The sequence below is a fragment of the Rhinatrema bivittatum genome, chromosome 11, assembly GCF_901001135.1.
Source record: "Rhinatrema bivittatum chromosome 11, aRhiBiv1.1, whole genome shotgun sequence".
NCBI lineage: Eukaryota > Metazoa > Chordata > Amphibia > Gymnophiona > Rhinatrematidae > Rhinatrema > Rhinatrema bivittatum.
In genome coordinates this window covers 25,215,289-25,228,085 of record NC_042625.1, presented here as the reverse complement: position 1 = coordinate 25,228,085, position 12,797 = coordinate 25,215,289, and the positions used below count along the sequence as shown (strand labels likewise).

Genomic DNA, 12,797 nt, shown 5'->3' with positions numbered 1-12,797 from the left:
ACACAGTCTTCAAGGTCAACAACCTCAAGGAAAAGTGGTTGGAACTTAGGGCCCGCCAAAAAATCCAGCATCAAGTTAAGATTCCATAAGGGAACTGAAAACTTCATGGGAGGCCTAAGATGCTTCATTTCCTTCAAAAAACGGATCACATCAGGGTGGGATGACAATGAACCACCATTCGCCTGGCCCCTGAAACAGGTAAGAGCCGCAATCAGCACCTTCAAGGAATTAAGGGCCAATCCTTTATTCAACTCATCCTGCAAAAACCCCCCCCAAAAAACAGAATGAGTGGAATTTTAAATGAACGAGGCAGAACATACCACTCTTCACACCAGTCCTCAAAAACTTTCTAAACCTGCACATAAGCCAAGGAAGTGCAGAATTTGTGAGCGTGGAGTAAAGTGGCAATCATCGCAGAGGAATAACCATGCTTCAACAGGCGAGCCCTCTCAAGGGCCAAACCGTAAGACAGAACTGAATCGGATCCTCGTGAAGAACTGCTGCCTGCTGTAACAGATCCATGTGCAGTGGAAGGCGAAGGGGCCTCCACCAGACATCTTTGCAAATCTGCATACCATAGATGCATGGGCCAGTCTGGTGCCACCAGGAGTACTAGCCCTCTGTGCCTTCTATCTTGCTAATTATCCTGCCCCTGAAGGGCCAAGGAGGAAAGGCATAAAGCAATCTGTCTTCCGGTCAGACCTGTATGAGAACATCTATTCCTAGGGACCACGGATCTCTCCTGCGACTGTAGAATCGAGGAACCTTCGCATTGCGAGAAGTTGCCAGCAGGTCTAGGAACAGAAGGCCCCAGCAATCCACAATCAGCTGAAATGTCTCAGCTGACAACATCCACTTTCCTGGGACCAAACTCTCTGCTGAGAGTGTCCGCTCTTATGTTGTCTTTTCCTGCAATGTGAGAGGCCAAGATCATCTGCAGATGACCTTCTGCCCATTCCATAAGCTGGTCTATTTCCTGCAATACTTGCTGGCTCTTGGTTCCTCCCTGGCGACTGATAGAGGCCACCATCATCATGTTGTCTGACATCTCGCGAACCGCTTGATCCCACAGCCTGTGGCTGAACTGCAAGCATGCCAGCCGTATTGCCCGGGCTTCCAGGCGATTGGTGTTCCAGTAGGACTCTTCAGCATTCCAATGCCCTTGTGCCGATAATTCCAGACAATGAGTCCCTCAACAGTGGAGACTCGCATCTGTAATGAGTACGAACCAGGTTGGAGAGGACAAGGGAACTCACTTTCTCAGATGATCCTCCTGCAGCCACCACTGGAGGCAGGAGCAGATTTCCATCAGCAAGTGGAGCCGAACCGCATAGTCCTGAGACTACGGGTTCCAACGAGACAGCAGAGAGCACTGAAGAGGACACATATGCGCCCTTGTCCACTGCACCCAGGATTGCCACCATCAAGCCGAGCACCTCTAGGTAGGGCCACACTGTCGGGTGTATGGTGTTCACCAACTAATGCATTTGAGATATCAAGTTCTGAATCCGAACTTCCGGTAGGAAAACTCTGTCCTGCCTGTGTCGAATCGGACTCCCAGATACTCCAACGACTGGGATGGCTGAAGATTGCTCTTGGTCAGATTCAAAACCCAACCAAGCTCCTGCAATCAGATCACCTTTTGTGTCACCAGGCGGTTCTCTTCCTGAGACTTGGCTTGAATCAGCTAGTCATCCAAATATGGGTGCACCAGGATCCCTTCTCTTTGCAAGGCTGCTGCTACGACCACCATAATCTTGGAAAATGATCTGGGAGCAGTGGCTAGACCAAAGAGCACTGCCCAAAACTAATCAATGGCACCCCAACACCGCAAAGCATAGAAAGAATATGAAGGTAAGCCTCTGACAGATCAAGGGAGATCAGAAATTCCCCCTACTGCACCGCCATTATCACAGAGCGAAAGGTTTCCATTCGAAAATGAGTCACCTTCAAATGATGGTTGACCCTCTTGATATTCAGGATGGGATGAAAGGAGCCCTCCCTTCTTGGACCTTTTATGATCAGCTATTTATGTTTCTGTAACTCCTTCTCTATATTCCTGTTAATAAAAATTATTTTGAAAAAAAAAAAAGGAATATTGCACCATACTTTGAGACATGGGCACCGGAACCACAGCCCTCAGCCTGAGAAGCCTTTGAAGTATGAACTCCACTGCCTGTTTCTTCTGTGGTGAGTGGCACAGGTACACCAATCGGGATCCTCCACTCAACCTTCTTCCCTTTATTGATAATTTCTATATGCTTCCATCAAATGAGTGCTACAAAAATACTACAAAATTCCAGCGCATATCCTTATCTTAACACCTCCAGGACCCACTGGTCCGACATGATCTCGACCCACCTCCGATAAAAGAGAGAGAGAGAGACGTCCCTCTTATCTCTTTTTCCAGAAGGTGGGTCAGCAAACCTTCAATGGGAAGCTCGGCAGGATCCGCCACCTGAGCCCAGTCCTCTCGTGGGCTTCAGGGATGAAAGGACTGAGACCTATCGAAAGGCCGAATCTGCTGAAAGGTCAAAATCGCTTGAAACCCCGGAGACGACCCCCTCATACCAAAGAGGCGCTGTAACTGCTTCTTATCTTCCGGCAACTGGGGAACCGGAGACTTGCCCAACTTACTGGCCAGTTTCTCCAACTCGCTTCCAAACAAAAGCAAGCCTTTAAAGGGCATCTTGGTAAGATTAGCTGTTGAGGCTGTGTCAGCTGACCAGTTTCACAACCAGAGTTGACACCTGGCCGCTATCACCAAAGCCACTCCTCTGGCCGAGGTCCGGACCAAATCACAGCCTGCGTCTGCTAAAAAGGTGTCAGCAGACTCCATAACAGCTCTGGAATTCCCTCCAGACTCAACCTCCTGAGAGAGAAGCAGACAAGATTGCACCACTAGAGCGCAACAGGAAGCAATCTGTAAAAAGTCATCGCCACAGCCTCAAAGGCTTGCTTAAGAATAGCCTCAATTCTTCTATCATGTACATCCCTCAAGGCCGCTGCTCCCTCATCGGGGATAGTCGTCCGATTAGAGACAGCATATATCAGTGCATTTACTTTGGGAAAACGCTCTCTCACAGCCGGATCCAGGGGTACAGGCCTTCCAATGTTTGACTCCCTTTAAAATTTGCCTCTGCGGTGTCCTTCCAGGTCAGTAAGTTCCTGAAATGGCATTCATCACAGGGAAAAAACAAGAGGCTTTATGTAAGGAAACCAAAATGGGATACTTCCTTGGTTCTGACATTGCATCCGAACCAGGGACACCCAACTGTTTCAAGGTCTAGGAAATCAGAGCTGGCAGTTCATCTCTATGAAAGAATCACAACATGGTTCGATATAGTTCCAGTCCTGGAGGAATTTCCCCATCTTCCAGGGAATCAGGATCAACCTCATCATCAGTGCCATCTGGATACCTGTCTGGAACACCTGCAGGGAGCTGGAGCGATCCCCAGCGCTTAAGCATAGGACTGGAAGAGGGAGGAGCCACTGGCTAAGGGTCTGACCAGATAGAAATGGGGGCAGTGGAGGACTGAGTCTGAAGAAAAGCTTGTAAGCCTTGAAAAAATTCCACCCAAGAAAAAGGCAGCCAGATCCAGACCAAGCCCAGAAGGAACTGGAGCTGGTCCCACAGAACTGCCCTTGCCAGCAGAGGAGCCAGTCAAGGGAGAATCAAGGTCTGGTGACCCTCCAGTCAAGGCCATGACCAACCCATCATCAGAATGGGAGGAGCCAGGCTTAGCAAAATCCGAGGAAGTCAACTCCCCCTGAGCGTCTGAGCAGCACTGATACAAGTTAGAAGCTAGGTCAGGCTGAGAAGCCCTAATATGACAGGCAACACAAATAGGCTTCTCATACCATTGCGGCGGTAAATGTGCGTCTGAATGGCTCACACTCAGAAGGGGTATGCGCACAAAAATAAGTGCCTAGGAGGAAGTGCGGCAAGGTGCAAACAAAACTTGTGCATCAGGCTAAGTGTGTGAACAGTTTAAAATTTGTGCACGTAAAAAGCGTGCCCAAAAACCAATCGCACAACGTGTGTGCAGAGCCGATGCAATGCACACACCGACAGCTTGTAGAGGGAAGCAGAAAATGCACAGGGGCGAGTGAAAACTGCCGCTGCGGCCTACCACGCACCGTGCAAGAAAAAAGCCTAACTGCAAGGCCTAGCACACTGGGGTCCGCTCAACCCGCCAGGCTGCCAGTTCCCCAACTCCAACGGGAGCGGGAATGAACATCGGTACTGTGTGTCGAACACGGAAACTGGAGGAAGTCCTTAAAACCCCTCTGTCTCTGATTCAGGGTAAAACTTTCTCCTTTTTTTTTTTAAACCTTACCTGAGCTTAGTGCTTACCGGCTGAGTACAGAGATGGTCTCCGGCTGCAGAGGGAGAGGGCATCTGCCGTCACCGCCATGCTTTGCCTCCTGCATCCACTGCCTTTCAACTGAACTAGCAGCTACGTCCCTACTGGGAAACCCAGCTACCGGACCAAGGCACACCTCTGAGAGACCACGGAAATCACCTCAAGAATTCTCTAACTGTGGGAGGGACCTTTAGGTATCACCACATGAGAGCGGGGCTTTCTTTTCCCTAATTTTGATTTCAGATTTCTTCTTACAAAAAACTCAAAGCAATCCCCAAAGGGAGATGCACGTCCACCATCTGCTGGGGACAAGAGAATATTGGCAGGTTGGAGTCACTGCAAGACTATATATACTGTGACGTCAGCTTGCTCTGTCTCCATCTGCTGGCAGGAGAGCATAAACCCACTGGGTCCTGAGTTCATCTGACTACACCCTAGGAAACCATATTTCCTATGCTACCTGTGCAAATAGTCCTGATTTTTTTCAGCTTCCATCACAATGTGTTTTAGACAAGTGAAGCTAGAAGTCGAGGAGCAGAATGCATTGGGATGAGAGTTAGAAAATGAACCAGAATCTCCTGCAGGAATCTGAATTAGTCTAAGTATGTATCACTTCCTATTTTTAAAAATCTAATTAGTATTATTAATTGTATTTATTTCAGAACCAAAGTAAAACAAGCAGATGAAGAGTTGGATCTCTTACTGTCAGATTGTTAGAAAGACACAAGCCTACAATACAACATTTTCATGGTTCCATTAGTGAATCACAGCAATTTAACAATTCTAACATATAGTCAATATGCTGTTTTTTTTCAAAGGCTATCTGGGACTGGACAAAACACAGACAATGAGGAGCTGCAGTTAGTTCTGACAGCAGGAATTTGAAAAGAGGAGATTTTAGCCTGGGCTGGAAACTGAGACAAAAAGAGTATGCTGGATATCTGGAGGCAGTTTGCTCCAGAGGAAGGGAAGGGCGGGGAGAGAATGCCACATTCTCTCCCCGCCCTTCTCATTGGAAAAACCTGCCATGTGAGCTTACTGGCAACATGCTACGTACAGGAAAGAGAGGAAACATCTCAATCTCCCAAGTTACCTGGGGCATCTTCTATGCCGAACACGCTGAGAGGCCTCGTAACTTGGACCCCTGGAGTATCCATCGGCACCAAGATCATTGTCTGCTGTTTATGTCGAGGGGCGTCCGGATTTGTCTTACCCATGAACACACATAACTTGCAACGAGGATCCAGAGCACCTGCCCGGAACAGGGAGTGTCCTATAAGTTATGTCCTGTGCTTAAACCAGCCAAATCAGGATCCTCCACTCAACCTTCTTCCCTTTATTGATAATTTCTATATGCTTCCATCAAATGAGTGAGCATATTCATCACAAACTAACAATATCTAAACTGCTAGTTTAAAAGAAGGGACTGTTTGAGTGTTACACAACAATCAGGAGCAAATCATTAAAACTAAGACTCAGGTTCAAAATGAATTTACTTTACTATTTCAACTTCTTTTCCAAAATACTTTTTGATACACCTTTCCAGAAAGAAATTATGTTTTAACCAAATTAATATCATTTTTCTGGAAAGCACTAATTGAAGGTGATAAATTGTTGGGAACATAGATCCCAAGTAATCAAAATGTGCTTCTGTTCTGTACCTGAAGTCCACCACTTATGACCATTTAGAATGTAGAACTCCTTGTCCTCTTTGATTGATGATTCAATGTTGGTTGCATCTGATGAAGCAACCTAGAGGAGAAGCCACTTAGTTTAAAACCTTCCTTTGAGAAGGAAATGCTGAAGCTGTTTTTCAGCCAAAGATGACCCATCTTAGCACATTCATGTATAGTAATCCCCAAACAAAAGAACTGGTATCAAATTGTGCAAATTCTGCCAGGCATTTCCTTGACTAACTAGTTTGACCACTGTTTTGTGCCCATAGTGACAGAATACAATTTCTCCTTCTATCCAATTAGCAAAACAAATAAAATCCATACATCGGGGCGGATTGTCTTATTGGGGGATCAGGTATCCCCCCGGTGGGCTACTCGCACTAGTCTCGTGGTCTTCAACTCCTGCTGAGATGAAGTCGCGGACAAGGACTTTGGTGGGGCCGCGACAGAATCCAACTCATCGTGGCCTGAGGCTGTCGCAGCCCGAGGCAGATCTTGGCAGGGCTGCGACAGAGCCCAATCCACTGCATCCAGAATAAAGGCCTATGGCCTGGGGTCGGCAGAAAGATGCATCTGGCGGTAGCAGGGCCGCCTCCTTCCACTTCCCTTTCTGCACTAAATAAGGAGCATTGCGGCATGGCCAAGGGGCAGAAGAAAGGATGCCTGAGAGGGGTGTGTGTGTGTGTGTTTGTATAAGAAAGAGAGACTGCATGTGTGAGAGAGAGAGAGACTGCATGTGTGTGTGAGAGAGAGAGAGACTGCATGTGTGTGAGAGAGAGATAGCCTGCATGTGTGTATGACAGAGAGAGAGAGCCTGCACGTGTGTATGACAGAGAGAGAGAGCCTGCACGTGTGTATATAAAAGGGAGCACCTGCATGTATATGAGAACTGTATGTGGATAAGAGAGCCTTTGGATGTGTATGAACGAGAGAGCCTGCGTGTGTGAGCCTGGAATGTACGTATGAGAAACAGAGAGAGCCTAAATGTGTGTGAGAGAGAGAGTGTGTGTATGACAGCCTGCATTTGTATGAGAGAGTGCGTATGTGTCTGAAGGAGAGAGAGAGGATAAAGACTGTGTAGCCTCCTTCACCCAAAACCACAACAATCTCTGGGAAACCAAAAGATGCTAGGTATTTATTTAATGGTATGGAGAGCAGGAGATGTTTTAAATTATTTATTTTTTAAATTATTCTAAATTAGGGGGTGTGTATAATCCTGCCTCTAGACTGCTGTACTAGGCTTTGCTAAGCCTGTAGGCAGAAGAAGTACAAGACAGACCTGTCTCCTGAGGGTGGAGTTATTTTATTCTCACAATTGTACAATAGTTAAAAAAGCCCAACTCTGGCTGAGTTTTGCACAAACAGCTGCATCAGGGGCTTTTCAAGTTAAGTGCTTCTATTAATCCTTTTCCCAAGAAAAATTGCCAGCGGCCATGCTGAACACTTTCGCCCCTGTAGCGCCAGCAGAAAAGCTGTAGGTATTTCTGGTGCTACTGCCGGCGATAATGTATAAAAACATTATCACCCGTAGCGCTACTGGCCCCGCATTTTACTAAACTCCACCCAAACTCCTCCCCTTTTCCTCATTTATTTATTTATTTATTTATTTGAAGCTTTTATATACCGAGGTTTAGCGCATGCCTTCACCCCGGTTTACATTGAAACGAAACAATGATACATAGAACAAGTAGTGAAACAAAAGTATATATAACAGGTCATGGAGCAGGTTGTAACAGGAAATAAATTTACATTTTAACATTACAATGCAGTAGTTATCGTGTGTGTTAGGGCATTATCATATGCAATAACGCCTTAATGCCCGCAATAACGGCCCATTGCGATTTGAAAAATGACTCCCTTGGCCGGATATAACTTATCTGACTAAATTACATGGTACATTCAGCGGCACGGCTATGTCACAGTGTACGCATATATATTTGTTCTTAGCCGTATACATTACAAGCATCTAATGTGGCTGGTTAACTGCCATTAGCAATGGTTACATGGAATAGACTTAGTTTTTGGGTACTTGCCAGGTTCTTATGGCCTGGATTGGCCACTGTTGGAAACAGGATGCTGGGCTTGATGGACCCTTGGTCTGACCCAGTATGGCATTTTCTTATGTTCTTATGTTCTTATATGGCCAAGACCAAATATTGATCCTTAGCTGCATAAGTTACGTGGCTATGTCGTTCCACCCACAACTTATGCAGCTAACATTTTAGCCATATAAGGGGCTTATGTAGCTAAGCAGCATCCACTAAACATAAGAGCATATTCAGCGCCTGCTTCCTAGCCAAAAAAGTCCTGCTTATCTGGCTAAGTAGTGCTGAACGTGCTTTGAATATCGGGCCCCCTATGTTTGTTGGCTATTTTGACATATTTATTCTTTTCATGGTTCTTTTTATGAATGATATCTTATATCTCTTGATTTTATTGCTTAATATTTTGTGAGGAGTGATTATGATTCTGTTTTTCCATTGTTGCATTGCATAATACAGTTGGGCTTGTGGTTACCAGTGTATATTTGTGAGCAAGAGAGAACGGGTGAGCCAATAAGCATAAGTTTGAGCAAGAGGACTATTTAAGCCAGTGGGCCTGAGTGTGAGTGTAAAAAAGTGATTGAGCCAGTGAGAAAGGGTATGAACAAGAGTGTAGGTGAGGGACACAGTGAGCATGTCTGTGACAGAGAGCGTGTGAGCCAGTAAGCATGTACAAGAGACAGCGTGTGATCTAATGAGCATGTGTGTGAGAGAGAATATAAGGGAGTTTGTATGAGAATGTACATTGTGTTAGATAGAGAAGAAAGTTTGTGCATATCTCCCACTCTTACTAATCTATGACAATCTCAGGGTGGCTGGAACCTAAAGTTCCCAGGTACAGAGTTTGAATTATTTTATTGATGTTTGGAAAATTAAAAAAAAAATGTTATATGTTCGTAATCACTGGATGTTCTTTTTATCTGCTGTTTTGATATATTTATTCTTTTTATGCGTTTGGTTTTACTGTTACGATGGATGCTTTATATTTCTTGTTACTGTTTGATGTTTACTGAGGAATGATATTTGTTTTTCTCCTAGGACAAGCAGGATGGTAGTTCTCACACATGGGTGATATCATCAGTTGGAGCCCGGAACAGAAAACTTTTGTCAAAGTTTCTAGATCTTTGACTGGCAGACTGAGCATGCCCAGATTGCCACTATCCATGCGGGGTCCCCTTCAGTCTCTTTTTTTTTCCGCAAAGTGTTTGCCTTGCGGTTGTGGAGCTCTGCTCTTCTAGAGTTTGTTCTCAGTAGTTTTTCTGTGCCAGGTCATCCTTCTCCCCATTGGAGTTTCATAGGGCGGCATGGTAAGTTTCTGATCCTTCTTTGCAGTCAATTTCCAACAGTACCATTTATCGGTGACTGCCAGTCATTGACTACTTGCTGGCTCTTTTTCCATGGGGTCGTCAGGTTTTCGCCGATGCTCCAGTGCACGCAGACCATGTCCATTACAGATCCACATGAGGTCTGTATCCTCTGCCTGCGGGCGTCGCACGATGTTCGGAGATGTTCTCTGTGTGATCAGATGACCCCAAAGAGTCATCAAGCTCAGTTAGACAAAATGGAGTAGCTCTTCAGCTCCAGAAAATCTGATCCCTCACCTCCAGTGTCTGGCGCCTTGGCTATGGGGAGTCGATAGACATGGGTCCATTGATGTCTACTCCCCCTCCGGGTCCCTCATGGGAATGAGGAGCTGGGGGTCAGCCCTCGTCGGTGTCGTCACGTTCCAGGACCTCAGGTTCAACTCCATCCTCAGCACCAGGGAAAGACCGGGCCGAGCACTGTGGGAAGCCTCAAAAACATCGACACCAGTGACCATTGGTGCACGAGGCCAGAACTGGGACGGCACCGGTGTCCACCGCGTTGCCCCTGAAGAGACCCCACAGAGAGGAAGCATAGAAATTTATCATACCCAGGAGGCCTAGGTGTTCTCTACTGATATCGGTGTTGGGCACCAAGCTTCCCCGAGGCTCTGGTGACGCCTCTTCCTCTTCCATTGGTTCTCGCTTTGGCAGACTTTCAGGAGGAATTGGACCGCAGGGTGCAACAGGCAGTGCTCCGACCCCTTCAGGGTATCAAACCACTGGCTCCACCAGTGCCTCCCCCAGTGCCTGAGCCTGCTCCTGTGATGGTAGCGCCGCTGCTGGATTGCCTTGATGTCCTCTTGGGAGTCCTGTGCACGCAGCCTCTCCCGGTGCCCAAGGGCCCCTCGATGCCCCAACGGCCACAGAGTTGTCCTCACTCCGGAGTCATCCCCATTGTGGGTTCCTCAGAGGAGGAGGATGTCTCCCGACCAAGGGCACTGTCGGGGGCTCTGGTACCATGCCCAGTTTTGCCCGGGCCAGTTCCCGGTCCTTCTGGGACATCGGTGCCCTTGCTACCGTCGATACAGAGGCCAAGGGGCTTGGACAGGGGTCTTCCTCGAGGGGCCTTAGGGGACTTCAGAGAGGAAGATGCTCCATATGATCCCTGGGGGGACGATACATTTGCAGTCTTCTTCACAGGACTCGGGAGACCTTCCCTTGGACCCATCTCCTCCGGACGAGAGGCGCAGATCCCCACCGGAGGATGGCTTTTGTGTGGGCTATGGGATAAACACTGTGGATCCATAAAGTCTAGAGGATGTGAATGAAGAGAAGAGCCATGGGGGTGGCTTGCGGGAATGACAGCTACTACCTGGTGATTAATACCCTTATTCAATAAACATACACACGGTTAATGCGACTCCAACATTGCTCTATGCTTCAACGGCAAGAGGAAATGTGGAAAAAAGGATTTGCATTAAAAAAAAAGCGGGGGAGTAGCTTGCTTGTTAAGGCGGTTGCTACCCCGAATCATTTAAGCCTGATACTTCACTTGGAATACATATCCAGTGCAGCTCACTGCTTCAAAAGCAGGGGGAATGAAGAAAAGAGGATTTATATCCAGACAACAACCAACAAGGACTGAATTGCACAGGTTGGGTAAACAAATAAGCGTGGGAATAGCTTGCTTATTGCGGCGGTTACTACCCCTAACCAATTAAGCTTAATACTTCACTTTGATGCAGATCCAGCACTGTTCTCTACATCAATGGCGGGGCTGGAAGGTAATTAGAACCAAAAAGTTAATAACAAAGGCCAAGAGTAACAGATAAGATTGAGAAAAAAGAATGTGAAAGCTTGCTGGGCAGACTGGATGGACTGTTTGGTCTTCTTCTGCCATCATTTCTATGTTTCTATAACATCTCTCCGCCAGTACTTCGGACCCTTCATCTTCCGCCAGGAAGTCCTTGCGTTAGAGTGGGAGGAGGTCCTTTTATTGCCAGAGAAAATATTATTCTCCAGCCTCGTGTGCTCATACGCTGCGGGGGGGTTCTAGGGGTCACTCTAGACAGCAGTGGACCCCCAGGACTTGGCCACGTCCCCAGCAAAGCCCAGCTATGGGGCTTTGACTGGCCCAGAGCACAAGCCCTCTGACTGTACCCTCGACATCAGGACCCGTGGTTGGAGGTCGGCTACAGTCCTTTCAGGACCAGGGGCCACAGATCACCTCTGACCAGTGGGTCCTGTCCATCATGGGTATTGAATAAACTTTCAGTATCCCTGCAGACTTCCCCCCACCCCTCTACTCGGCATGGGGTCTGACCCCACATCAGGAAGTCCTTTGGATAGAGCTCTCCACCTTTGTAGTGATGGGAGCCATGGAGCCTGTCCCACTACATCAGCAGGGACTGGGATCCTACTCCAAATATTTCCTGATTTAAAAAAAACAAGGGCGCTATGCCCCATCTTAGATCTGAAAGCCTTGAACAAATTTCTGCAAAGAGAACAGTTCAAGATAGTCTCGCTGGGCACCCTGATTCCCTTTCTGCAAAGAGGGGACTGGCTTTGCTCCCTTGACTTGAAGGATGCATATGCCCACATAGGAATTTTTCCGGGACACAGGAAGTACCTATAGTTCCTGGTGGGCAACAACTTCCAATACAAGGTGTTGCTGTTAGGCCTTGCTTCAGCCCCACGGGTCTTCATCCAGTGCCTGGCAGTAGTGATTAGTGAACGCACACCTCTGCTGCTGGACATCTCTGCTGCTGGAGGGAGGTGGAAGGTTGCACATCTTCCCCTACTTGGATGACTGGTTGGTCAAGAGCACTACACGTGGAGGGGTGCTTTGCTCCCTATTCATAACCATTCAGGTGCTGGAATCCCTCGGGTTTGTCATCAAGTACCTGAAATCCCATTTTACCCCTTCATATCAGTTGGACTTTATAGGAACCCACCTGGATACGACCAGGCTCGGACCTTTCTTCTTCATGACCAAGCACGTGCTCTTGTGTTTCTGGTGAGAGTGGCCTGCCGCAGCTGAAGGGTTTCAGCCCAACTTCTGCTTTGTTTACTAGAGCCTCATCTGTCCATGTTACCCCCTTCGCCTGCTTGCACAATCAGAGCACCCAGGGGACTCTGCACTCGTAATGGTGGCAGGCCTCCCAGGACCTCAGTGTGCAGGAAGGAGTAATATCCTCTCTCCAGACCTATTTGTCATGGTGGGAAAGTCTCCATAACCTGAAGCAGGGGGGTTCACCTTTCAGGTCCCCTCGTACCAGATTTTGCACACTATAGATACTTCCACTATGGGCTGGGGGGGGCGCACGTGGATGGCCTCCGCATGTAGGGTCACTGGTCTGCTCGGGAGGCTCCATGCCAGATCAACTTCCTGGAGCTTTGACCCGATAG

General features: G+C 47.5%; 1 protein-coding gene across 6 annotated transcripts in view; it reads right to left on the bottom strand.

Moving 5' to 3' along the window:
• Window positions 1-12,797, bottom strand: part of ACAD10 (acyl-CoA dehydrogenase family member 10) — a 95,198-nt gene that overhangs the window by 15,664 nt on the left and 66,737 nt on the right. For 5 of the 6 annotated variants that reach the window (XM_029571674.1, XM_029571678.1, XM_029571677.1 and 2 more), the window contains 2 exons: window positions 6,029-6,119; window positions 5,461-5,619 (listed from right to left, as the gene is read on the bottom strand). In XM_029571674.1, coding sequence (XP_029427534.1) covers window positions 5,461-5,619; window positions 6,029-6,119 — 250 coding nt within the window. The remainder of the gene's footprint in view (window positions 1-5,460; window positions 5,620-6,028; window positions 6,120-12,797) is intronic. The other variant, XM_029571679.1, reaches the window with a different exon arrangement.